This window comes from Lathyrus oleraceus, chromosome 2 (assembly GCF_024323335.1).
Source record: "Lathyrus oleraceus cultivar Zhongwan6 chromosome 2, CAAS_Psat_ZW6_1.0, whole genome shotgun sequence".
Classification (NCBI taxonomy): domain Eukaryota; kingdom Viridiplantae; phylum Streptophyta; class Magnoliopsida; order Fabales; family Fabaceae; genus Lathyrus; species Lathyrus oleraceus.
The window spans coordinates 391104571-391117513 of record NC_066580.1 but is presented as its reverse complement, the minus strand read 5'-3'; the positions used below and the strand labels follow the sequence as shown (position 1 = coordinate 391117513).

The 12943-nt window shown below is 35.4% G+C and overlaps 1 protein-coding gene and 1 non-coding gene across 2 annotated transcripts; both read right to left on the bottom strand.

The window, feature by feature from the left end:
• Positions 1-469: 469 nt before the first annotated feature.
• LOC127119688 (uncharacterized) lies at positions 470-2575 on the bottom strand. Its single transcript, XM_051049986.1, has 5 exons — positions 2183-2575; positions 1736-1800; positions 1442-1617; positions 1116-1224; positions 470-999 (listed from the first exon to the last, which is right to left on the bottom strand). The coding sequence occupies exons 1-5, from the start codon at positions 2382-2384 to the stop codon at positions 697-699; spliced, it is 855 nt and encodes a 284-aa protein (XP_050905943.1). The 5' UTR covers positions 2385-2575; the 3' UTR covers positions 470-696.
• Positions 2576-9627: 7052 nt separating this feature from the next.
• Positions 9628-9734, bottom strand: LOC127124029 (small nucleolar RNA R71). The gene has a single exon (XR_007803673.1). It is a non-coding gene; the product is annotated as a small nucleolar RNA R71 (small nucleolar RNA).
• Positions 9735-12943: the final 3209 nt, after the last annotated feature.

The following is a 12943-nucleotide window of genomic DNA, read 5'->3' as shown; positions in this document are numbered from 1 at the left end:
TTACCGATATCATAAGTAGAAGAATAATTACCCAAATGACAAAAACATATAATTCTATGCCAGATAAGAATTCAAAATAAGTACATGATGAAGGTGAGAAAAAAAAGTTGACAAAGCAAACACCAAGGCATGAATGTGGTCCAAAATTGGATCCCACTACTAATAATCTATTCATCACTACTCAAAATGAAGGGACAATGGTGCAATTATACAAGGAAAATAACATGATCAACAAACTCATTTGGTATTTAATCCATTCACATGCTTCCAACTAACTCCAGCTTTATGTCGAAATTGCAAACATGTAATCCACAAACCCTAATTTTTATAGTGAAGATTGTAATTATAAGCAACATAATGAAAGAGTGAAGATTGTAATTATAAGCAACATAATGAAAGAGTGAAGATTGCAATCTTACTCTCGCAGCATATGTTGTAGATATACTTATGCTTATGGTAAGAACTTAAATTTGTAAAATATTAAGGAATATATTTAGAGCTTCGTCTTCGAGCTTCTGGTAGAATAGCTTAGACTACAATAATGTCTAGAGTAACAGGTAATTATAGTTATCGGGTACTCATCTAAACTAAAACTAAAAAGAAGCATCTTTTGTGAAACTGCACCCACATATCCAATTGGGGAGGATTGGAGAGAGAGATATCCAATGTTCCTAAATCAAATAATATAAGATTTTACTAGTAATCAACATATAGTGTCACCATTGTATGCAAGTCGAATGACAATCTTAATCTCCAATCCTTCTGTTTACGATTCAATGGCTTGCCTTTTTTTGTAGGATCTCTATTCTCTTTAACATCTGCTAATTTCCAAACACATGTCTCCGAGTCTTTTTCGATAGAATCTAAAAAGAATACTCCATCCACTTCACGGCAGTTGGACTCTATATTTTCTGTATAGGAAACTCTCATTGGCATGTCTTCAAATCGAGTGAGATCATCTGGCACTTTCAGTATCCTATCAGCACCCGGGGAAGAAACCTTCAGAGTAAAACTGTGTTTTGTTAGGTACCAAGTATAATTAGAGGAACAATCATTTGCTACTGAATAAAATGCTACTGGAATAAAAGCATAACACATGGCCGCAAAAGTGTTACCTCGAGAGCCAAATCATCAGGTATGTCTCCAAGTGCTCCAACTTCATCTAATCTTTTCTTGAATTCCTGATTGTAACTCTCAAGCTCTTCCATGCTTGGACATCCATATCTGAGTAAGAAAGACGAAAAGTTGAGCATAGAACAAACTGTAAGCTTAAGTAATGAACAGACAAGGGAAGGAATTGAAAACTCATAAGTAAATCATGTATAGCAAGGTGTATACAACAATAATCAAAAGTTGTGTACAACACAAGTTGGACTAATCAAAAGAATGTAATTATGTAAGGAAGTTGTAAAGACGTATACAATACAAGTTGAAATATTACTCGCTTGTTAATTTGTCCAATCTCACGTAAACATATCCACGAGGACTAGTTTTGAAAGCAAAGAGTTTGATGTCCTCACTGAACTTCATAAGGACCTCTTCAGCAATAGATAGCACTCGCTGACCCCAAGGCACATTTTGCAAGGCAACTCCACCACCACTCCCACCATCACCAATCTACACACATCATCCAGGTACATAGCACAACACGAACATTTAAGCAATGTTTCACGGTATTCAATATATAATTGTATTGAAGATCTCTACATAATAATCCGAGTTAAAGACCGGATACCTTAGGCTCAGCCTCGTCTTCTTCTTCCCATCCATCTGTGCTTGCACCATCATCACTCGTCTCACCTGCAAACTTAACACACCTGAATAGTTAAGATAATGGTTTTGTGAAAATACCGGTAAAGAAGCAAGATATTAGCAAAACAGAATAATGCACTAGAAAAGAAAAAAGAAACACCCAATGGAAATATCATATCTTGGGAAGCAAAACTGAAAATTGGCAACTAATTTAGGATTTGTCAAATAGCAAGTCAATAATGATTGCTGGCTAGTAAATATCATGACCGTATCAAACAATTCTGCTCATGTTAAGTATTTTTATCAAAACTCAAAATTTCGGAACCCTAAAACTCAATTCAACTGTAATGAAAAATCTTTACGTGTTTTTCAACTGTGTATTTCAAAGACATTCGGATCAAAATTCACACTATGAAGAGGGAAAAAAAACCTGAATGTGTAAGTGAAAAATGGCGATAGAATGAAGTGTGAGGAGTTGAGAACGGAAGAGAGTGGGAACTCGGTGGAGAGAGAGGAGAAGGGCTTTTGAAAATGAAGGAGCGGGATGAGTGAGAAGTAGAGCGTAGAAGAAGAGTGACACCGGCCAAAATATTCTTCGTCTTCTTGATTACAGCTCTTGCCGCCGTAGCCATGGTTGATTTGATGCTTCCTCCGCTTCACGTCGTCACTGTTGAAGCTAACAAAACATTTCATATGCCTGTTGCTGCCGTTCACTGTACAATTTCAAAACTGCTAGTTACACCCCCTTGATCAATCTAGTTACATCCCGGAACTATTTACTTAACAAAAGCATCATTTAGTCTTATTTTTTTATTTGTTTAGTTGTTTACTTATTAGCTTAATCAATCTCATTGTTTTTCATACTCTTTTATTTATTTAGTTAATTTTTTATGTAGTTTTTTTTATTAAAGTACTATTTATTAATTTAGTTGTTTTCTAATATATATATATATATATATATATATATATATATATATATATATATATATATATATATATATATATATATATATATATATGGGCTAGACCAAAATAAGAGAAAATCAACAAATTGAAAATTAAGAGAAAATATTAAGCAAGACAAGAGATATCCTATCTTCGAGCATGTTCATCCATTCATCCTGAAGATCTCGCAAATCAAATGTAATTACAACTCGTCAACTCATCCTTATATAATTCTTTTTTAGTGAAACGAGGAACTCAATCTCACCTCTTAATATCTAATAATGCATGATTATGTTTGATTGGTTCATATGTACACTTATTATCTTCTCTATAAATATGTGTTAGAATATTTTAAAAATTCTAATATTTTTGCAATTAGCATATTTGTTTTGGACCTTCCATGACACCAAATTCTCATTCATTATGCAATGAAGAGTTCCCTGAAAATTCGTCTTTATACAAACATTAGACCACTCTCTATTTGCCACATTTTCTAACGCTATCATGATAGAGAGAGGCTTTGCGTACAACACCTTGACTGGTCCAAAATTAGCAAAAATAAAGCACCTAGAAATCCTCTCTAGTGGTTCTTGACATTGTCACCCCCTACATCTAAGTTATATTGAACTGATCTGTTAATGTTTATTTTCGTTCATCCCATATTTGACTTTTTCCACACAAAAAATCATAACAATTCTAGAAGTCTTTCTATTTCTTCACTCAATACGCAATCTATCTGAAATGTAGAACTTTATCTTATGTTGGTTATGTATCTCTTTGAGAGGGAGGAGTCAAGCTTAGTATGAGCCAAAATAGTTTTTATTATTAACTGATATCTCAGATCTATAGTATGTGAGATGTGCTCATCAGTTTACTCCTATAATAGTTTTTAAATATTATACTTGTCTCATTAGATAATAAAATATGACTACAAATATTTTAAGAATAATGTCATTATATTTAACAAGTTTCACGATTAAGTCATATTTAATGATTCATTCAACTTACTATTTTATAGATCTTATTACTTTGAAACAAAGATAATAAAAAAAGTCCTTTATTACAAACATATAACATGATATTAATTCTAAGTTTAAAGACAAAATCATTGACTTCTAGAACTTACACCTACAATGGCAGTGACCCTTCTAGTGGGTGAATACATGGTGGAGGAATACGTGATGGAGAAGCAAAGGGATGTGAACAATGAGATGAAACCCACAATTTTCATACGACTTTACATTGACTATGTCATCTACATTGATACTTTAATAGGGTTACTCTTTAAGTCCAATAGGTGCTTCTTCACCCTAGGAAAGTTCAAAAATGCCCATAGCGTCCGAAAATGCATATCCGAACGCACCCTTTTTACACATTCGCCAGCCCAAATTGATGAGGCACCCTTATTTTGTTAAAATTTAGTCCAAAGATGCATCTCTGTATAAATAATTTGGTAAGTCCAGAGATGCATCTCTGTAACCAACTTTAATGCAACATTCAATGAGTTTTTAGGAGATGCATCTCCGGAATATGCCATGTTAGGTCAAACTAGAAACAACCATAAACAATTGTAGAGTGTTAGAAAAATAACACAAGTTAACATTCAAATACTTAACATTACATAGATAATTGTTAATGTTAACATAAATTTAAAATTATATTTCATTACAAATGGGTGGTTAAGGACATTGCAATATTCTTATAATATCTTTGGTTGATCTTGCAATCTTTGAATCCACTTGAATCAAACCCTTTGTTGAGTAACAATAAAATGTACTTCACATAACCTTTAAATCCCCATTTGTATTCAGGTCAAGCATGATGAAACGTGTCTTCTCTTCATTGTCAATCGAGGGTGAATGATATTCAAGTTTGATAACTCTATGATTTTCTAGATATCATAGGAGAGTATTCAATTTGGATTTCAGATTGACAAGAAAAATGTCCTCGAAGATCCTAAATTGAAGTGGCAGATTTCCGTCATTGAAATACACAAATGTAAGATGGGGATATGTATTCATTCTGATCTTTGTAAAGAAAATGCAATGAGAGACCCTATTTATACAAGTTTTAGAATGATTTTGACCTTAGAAACCATATTATTTCATTAGGGCATTTTTAGGATATGTGAGTGTAACTTCCCGTTAGATGTATTTTGTATGATGTCAAAACTAAGATATTTTAGCGTTTATGTATATTGGACGGTATCCTCTGAGTCTTAATATGCATTTTAGAAGCATAAAAACATTTTTGAAATGATTTAGAAAAGGTTAGAAATGATTCTATATAGCAAAAATATGTTTTTATGCAAGACACAGGCTTATGTGTCGACACATGCAGCATACAGGTCGACACATAGAAAAAAAATCTTTTATGATTCGACACATGTTGATGAGTTTTAAAGCCTGTAGCGTCTGTTTGATGTACCGACTGTGGAGGGGTTTCAGGTTGACACATAGAATAAAATTTTATTTTATGAGTCGACACATGCTTTGAATGTGTAGACACATGACTTACATAGGTCAACACATACGATGTATTTTTCCAAAAATTCATGATTTTTTAAAATCTTTTGCATTCCTTTTGCCTTTAACTTGCCTCTAACTTACATCTCATCATAACTTATCTTGTCACTATTATTGTAAGAAAGGTCACACTATTGAAAAATGCAAGTTTAGGAGACTATTTGTTCCTAAAGGTTTTATTCAATGGATTCCTAAATGCAACCTTGATTTCCCTCACTCTCAAGGACCCAATGAAAATTTGATTTCCCTTACTCTTGTTTGATTCTATAGGTCGAATGCCTTAGCTCTACGAGAAAATATGGTTTCTTGATTGTGGATTCTCAAGACATATGACGGGTGACATCTCTCTATTCATTGACTTTGTGCCAAAGAAAACTGGTTTTGTTACCTATGGAGACAACAACAAGGGATAAATACTTGGAAAGTATAATGTAGGTAATCCCTCATTTATTACTATCTTTGATGTTATGTTAGTTGAAGGTCTTAAACATAATCTTCTTAACATTACTCAATTTATGACAATGGGTTTAAAGAAACTTTTACAAATACTTGTTGCATGTTTGAACACAATGAAAAGAAAGATTGTATGTTTAATGGCTTGATGGTTAATAACTCATATATGCTTAACCTAGATGTTGTATCCTTAACATGAACTAAGTGTCTAGTGACCATGAGTAAAGACTCTTGGTTATAGCATAGACGCCTGATCACACTAAAATTTACGTATTTTCGACTCAGATTTCACATGCATTCTAGTTGTTTTATTGCCATTTTATTGTGTTATTACTGTGTTTTCCTTTGTTTTCAGGTTTTTACTTTAATCGGAGCCCCGATCGAGAAAAGGAGCGAAAAAGAGCCAAAAACCCTAAAAATCAGCATTTTGCACTTATGGTCTACCCAATGGCGTGCGCCACAGACCAAGCCATGACGTGTCAAATTCAACTTCCATCAACTCCCACGTTTTCCCACTACTTCCACTAAGGCGCCCCATATTGTGCTTGTGGCGGGCGCCATGGCCTTGTGGCGGGCACCACAAGAGGAAAAACGGTTCCCTCCTATTTTCAAGTGAAGGGCATCCAAGTCATTTCTATCTTTTTACTTGCCTATAAATAGAGACGCGAATTCACTTTTACAATCATCCAAACTTAGAACAGAGGCAAACTCAGAAGCAAATTTGTTTCACTTAGGCATATATTCAGTATTTTATAGTGGTAATCGCTTCGCATTGGAGTGTTACCACAATTGTGTAATCAAGTCTGTGATAGAGTCTGTAATCGAGTTTGGAGCACTTTGGAAGGAAGTAAATCCTGCCGCCATTTTCTTTTCCGCATTGCAATTTACTCAGCCCTCCGATTGGAGCAGGTTTTTATTACTCGCCTTTACTTTATTTATTTCCCGCACTCGCCTTTACTTTATTTATTTCCCGCACTCGCCTTTACTTTATTTATTTCCCGCACTCGCTTTTACTTTATTTATTTCCCGCACTCGCTTTAAATTTGTTTATTTCCCGCACTCGCTTTAAATTTGTTTATTTCCCGCACTCGCTTTTACTTTATTTATTTCTCGCACTCGCTTTAAATTATTTACTTTCCGCACTCGCACTACTTTTATTTACTTTCCGCACTCGCACTACTTTTATTTATTTTAATGCACTTTTACTTTATCATGTCTAGCTAAATTTATAAGGCTAGAATGTAAGGATCGTAATTGAACCGATAATCCGTACAATTGTTCGTAGAAACACTTAAGGGCTATTTTAACTTTCAAATTAAGTTTTCCCGCACTTCAATTCCGTTGGGTAAGATCGAAAGCCGTCCAACGTCTTTTTAAACTTAATTGTTTTTAACTATTTCAAAAACAGCGAAAGTGCTTTGTTTAGTTCATTAGGAGTTTTTAACATTAAGAAGAAAAGAGATTTTAAAACTATTTTCGGACGCGTTTATAAGTTTAGAGTCTGGTTTGTAAGAACCTCTTTTGGTTAAGAAATCCAGGTTATAATACTTTTCAACTTAGTCAAGATACTATATTTCTTAAAAATAGGTTTACTACTCGAACGCAATGCGCGCCTTTTTATAAGTGACAATAAGAGGGTTTGATTAGGGAGTACAACTCGGTTCTGAATACGCGATAGCGACAGTTCCTGTTAAATTAGTTCTTTTCAAAGTAGGAAACATTACCCATAAGTAGTTCTATTAGCAAGTACTTGGATTATTAATTGATTGCGTGAATTATATTCGACCCTGTCTTTATTAATTAATCTTTATTCAACACTTTACTTTTCATTGCACACTACAAAAACACCTATTTTGATTGCCTTTGATAAACACCATAACAATAGATAACGATAGCTTGACACTTGGTCTCTGTGGATACGATAATCTTTTATATTACTCTGACGCGTTCGTACACTTGCGAAAATCACGCATCAAGTTTTTGGCGCCGTTGCCAGGGACCAATTTCGTCAAATTTCATTTTCCTGTTGTTATATCGTTTAGACTTAGGTTATTTCCCGCCGGTCAATGCGAAGAACTCGCAGCACCGGAAGTTTAAGCTTAGTATACCCTCTGGCGGAACCTGAACGTTACGCTCGCGCACGTTTATTCTTTCATAGAAATAAGAGAGCTATGGCCGAAGATCAAAACCAATGACCTCTTAAAGATTTCGCTCAACCATCTAACGAATAACCTAGTTCTAGTATAGTAAACCCAACCATACCAGCTAATAATTTTGAACTTAAACCATCCCTGTTGCAACTAGTGCAACAGAGACAATTCGCGGGTCTCGCTACCGAGAACCCTAACCAACATTTAAAAATATTTCTTCAATTAGCAGATACTTTTATAACTAATGGAGCTTCTCCTGAGGCAATACGTTTAAGATTATTTCCTTTTTCCCTCAGAGATAAAGCCCTATCTGTTGGTGTAAGCCCTAGAGGCCAATACTTTTTGGTACTTGTATCGAATTATTTATTAATAATAAAAGGCATTTTCTTTATTATGGTTGATTAATAAAGTCCCTGGAATAGATAGTCCGTTTAATGTATTAAGTGTGACTTAATCATGAGAACACATTAAACATAAGGACACTATTCTTAAAGTATCTGTAGTCGAGCTTTAGTGTGAAGTGGGATAACACTAAAGCATAAAGACTATTATGTTTGTAGACTGATGATCACATCTCATGGATCATGGATAAAGAGTTATCAAGTCTTAAACATAGGTATGAATATTAGGAGTAATATTTATACCGGATTGACCCGCTATGAGAATACTATATAGAAAGTTATGCAAAGTGTCATAAGTTATTCTCATGGTGATAATGGTGTATACCACTCTTCGACCTGAAACCACTATGGATCCTAGATGTGGAGTCGAGTGCTTTATTGCTGATCCAACATTGTCCGTAACTGGATAACCATAAAGACAGTTGATGGATACTCCACGAAGCATGCTGAGGGACATGAGTGACCTAGATGGAATTTGCCCATCCTGCATAACAGGATAAATGTCTATGGGCCCAATATTGAACTGGACAAGGATGACACGGTCTATGCCTTGTGTTCAATATAGACATAAGGGCAAAAGGGTAATTATACATATAAGTATTATCACAGAAGGTTTTGTCAGATCACATGACATTTTCGTGTCTTGGGTAGCAGTGATGTGTTGCTAGATACCGCTCACTGTTTATTATGTTAAATGCGTGATTTAATATAATTGCCAACGTCACGAAAACCTACAGGGTCACACACAAAGGACGGATTGATGAGAGATAGAGTAACTAAGGAATACCGTAAGGTACGGTGCCCTTAAGTGAATTATAGAACATCGTAAGGTACGGTGTACTTGAGTAGAATACGAAATATGGTAAAGTACCATGAGCTTAAGTGATTTTGGGCATATTATAAGATATGGGCCAAAATACACTTAAGTGGGTTTTTTAGCTTGAAGCCCACACAAGTGGTTCTATAAATAGAACCCTTGTGCAGAAGCATTCATTGCGGTTGTATTATTTTCGTTTTCTCTCTCTCTCTCTCTCTCTTACTCAAAGCCTTCATTCGTACCAGCTAGCACTGAGATTGAAGGAATCCGTTCGTGTGGACTGAGTAGAGACGTTGTCATCGTTCAACGTTCGTGATCGCTTCGTGGATCTGCATCAAAGGTTTTGATCGTCACAAGAGATCTGTAGCAAAGGTTTCAATCGTCATAAGAGGTAAATATTCTATCACTGATCATGACCATTTGTAAGGATCTCTAAAGGAGAAAATTTTAAATTCCGCTGCGTTTTGGACCGCAATTCTCCTTCACTATCATGGTTAGATTCTCTTCCACCCAATTCCATTACGACTTGGGATAACCTTAGAAGAGTTTTTCTTGCTAGATATTTTCCCCCGAGTAAGACCGCCGTTCTTCGAAACCATATAACTAGATTTACCCAAAACCAAGGAGAATCGCTGTTCGAAGCTTGGGAGAGATATAAAGAGTTGTTACGAGCATGCCCACATCATGGCTTAGAAAATTGGTTAATCATTCAAACCTTCTATAATGGACTTCATTACAACACAAAGATGACCATCGACGCTGCCGCAGGCGGTGCTCTGATGAACAAACCTTATCCTGAAGCTAGTGCCCTCATTGAAGACATGGCTCAAAACCATCAATCATGGGGAGTCGAACGAGCGACAGTTGAGAAGAAGGAAGCCCAAGGAGGAGTGCATGAACTAAGCTCTATAGACATGATGCAAGCTAAAATGGACGCATTAGCCCTTAAAGTCGAGCATATGTGCATAAACCCGAATACTGTAGCCGAGATATGTGGAACCCAAGGACACCAATCCGCAAAATGCAGTCTGTTAAACGAAACCCACTCCGAGCAAGTGAACTACACCCAAGGGAACCCATATTCGAATACCTATAATCCTGGATGGAGGAATCACCCGAACTTCTCCTATAAAAACAATAACCCTATTCAAAATAATGCACCTCCGAGACCTAGTTATCAAGCCCCTAGATCAAATCAATCTATGCAACCCGTGCCACCAAAGCCGAGCCTTGAGAAAATTATGGAAAATTTTATCACCGCTCAAACCCAACAAAACAAGGAGTTCATGAACCAAAACATTCATGTTAACGAATTGATTACTCAGTTAGGAACCAAGGTTGACCAAATAGTTACTCATATCAAGATGCTTGAAACCCAGATCTCTCAGGTAGCTTTAAACCAAGCCCCTCAGACTACACCTGGAGGACAATTCCCTGGACAACCTCAACAAAATCCGAGAGGACAAGCCAATGCCATTACCCTACGAAGTGGGAACGCTTATGATGAGCCACCAAACCCTAGATTGAGTGAACCCGAAACTTCTAAGGAATGTGCCAAACCCCCGGACAAAGTAAAAGAACCAGAGGAATCTGAAGACCATGAAGGTCGAGATAAAGGAGAAGAACCTAAAGATAAAACTTACGTACCACCCCCGCCATATAAACCACCTATACCATATCCGCAAAGACTCAAACAAACCCAGATCAATAAACAGTATCAAAAATTTATTAAAGTTATAGAAAAACTTCATGTAGAAATCCCTTTCACAGAAGCCATCTGATCAGTGCATTTTGATGTACGTTCTTTCATGTTTGTACTCAAGCATTTCTTCGATTTGCTTTGATTATTTTTATGTTTTAATGTGTTTTCATAATTTATGTTATTTTTGCATTTATTTAATTTTCGTATTTAATTTTCAGCATTAGCAGCTTTCGCGAGAAAAATTATATCTTGAGCTAGGAGTATCGGATTGAGACGTGCTACCAGTCGATGGAAAGCTAAGAAAAAAATATACAACTTTCACGAAGAAGTAAGAAGCTGATTCGGCCTGTAACAGGGCCAGAAAATTCGTTGAAGTTGCAGCATTAGTTTTATTTAAGTTTTGGGTCATTAGTTTTAGGTTTGGATTATGTTTTCGATCCAGGTGGGTTGTAAACCAAATTCCTTGTTTTCCATATACCTAGCAGCCGCATAACATGAGGATGATCACTATTCACGAAATACTTGAAAGCTTTGGCAAGAATTCTCATGAAGAACTAATCGACCCAAACAATTTGCTGTATTCGGGTTCCGATACCTTGAGATTTTAGTAATTCTTATTCAGGTTTTTTATTCCTTTCAATATTAATATATGTATTTTGTTTGCTTAATCTGATTTACATATGCTATATTGATTTAATTCGATTGATTGTGTGATCCTAACTATAGTCACGATTTCGTTTGCTTAATTCGTTATCGAGTTCGTTTAATTCATGTTTGCTTAATTCATGAAACTTAATCCCGTTTGCTTAATTCGGATAATAGGAACATACAACTTATACTATCAATTGCGCTTGTCAGTTGATATTATAATCGAATAGGAATAGTTAATCTGCGGTTGGAATTACGATAGTCGATGATAGGTAAAGACCGAATCAGTAAATTGTTGCTACAGCTTATTTCAATAATCACTTATTTTAAAAAACCGAAATTCCTTATTTTTCTATTTGTTATGATTTATTTTCGGTTTTGGTAGTTTTAAAAAAATCTGAAAAAATTCTCAAAATTCTTAATTAACGTCATTAGATTAATTTCGGTGTTAGTTTATTTTTCTAAATTTATTTTAATCGTTTTCCTTCATTGTGTTTGTTTTTGACTATGGCTGACCAAAGAACTTTAAGGCAGTTAGTTGTCTCTGATGTGAATTATAATGGCATGTGTATTGAATATCCTGAAGCTGACACTCCTTTTGAATTGAAATCTGGTTTAATACACTTGTTTCCAAGATTTAGTTGTCTTGCAGGTGAGGATCCGCATGAGCATCTGAAGGAATTTGAGGTTGTGTGCTTTGCACCTTCTGGACCTTCACTAGAAGATATTGTCAAACAAATGGCTGCAAATAATCTCCAGTTTCAACAACAAGTAGATTCTACTTTAAAGACTTTGCAAACACAGATTGGGCAACTTGCCACTTTGGTGAATGCCATGCAGCAAGCTCAAGGATCAAACCAACAACCCTTGGAAGAACATTCTGTTTTTCAAATAGATTTGATTTCTGAAATTGTTGATGATACTTGTAGTGATTTGTTTGCATCTAATTTTCCATCATTGTCTGGTTTTGATGATGTTTATTCTTGTGATATTTGTACTGAAACTAAAATTTGCTCTGTTTGTGCTGAAATTGAGGCTGCCTTGCAAGTTGATATTCTTACTGCAGATGAGATTGCAAATAAAGTTGTTCATGTAGATAAAGCTCTTGACATCCCGGCTGCCCCAAACACTCCTTCTATTGAGCAACCACCTTCCCTCGAGCTGAAGCAACTTCCTGAAAATATGAAATATGCTTATTTAGAGATGAATGAAAAACTACCGGCTATAATTTCTTCTAACCTTGATTTCGATCAAGAAAATAAGCTTTTGCAGGTTTTAAGGAAGCATAAAAATGCATTTGGTTGGACATTGGCTGACATTCCAGATCAGATCACCTTCAAGTGTCCATTTGACACTTTTACTTTTAGAAGATTCTTTGATCCTGGAATAAAAGGCGAAGATACTAATAAAAATTTCAAGTTCAATGGACATTACCCAAAGCTATTCCATGACAGCCCCACTTTGGAAGAAGAAAATGTAGAATATATCTCTTTGGGAAAGGCTGCTTATGTGATCACCTATCCTCCTTGACTACTCGGGTGTGTTCTTTC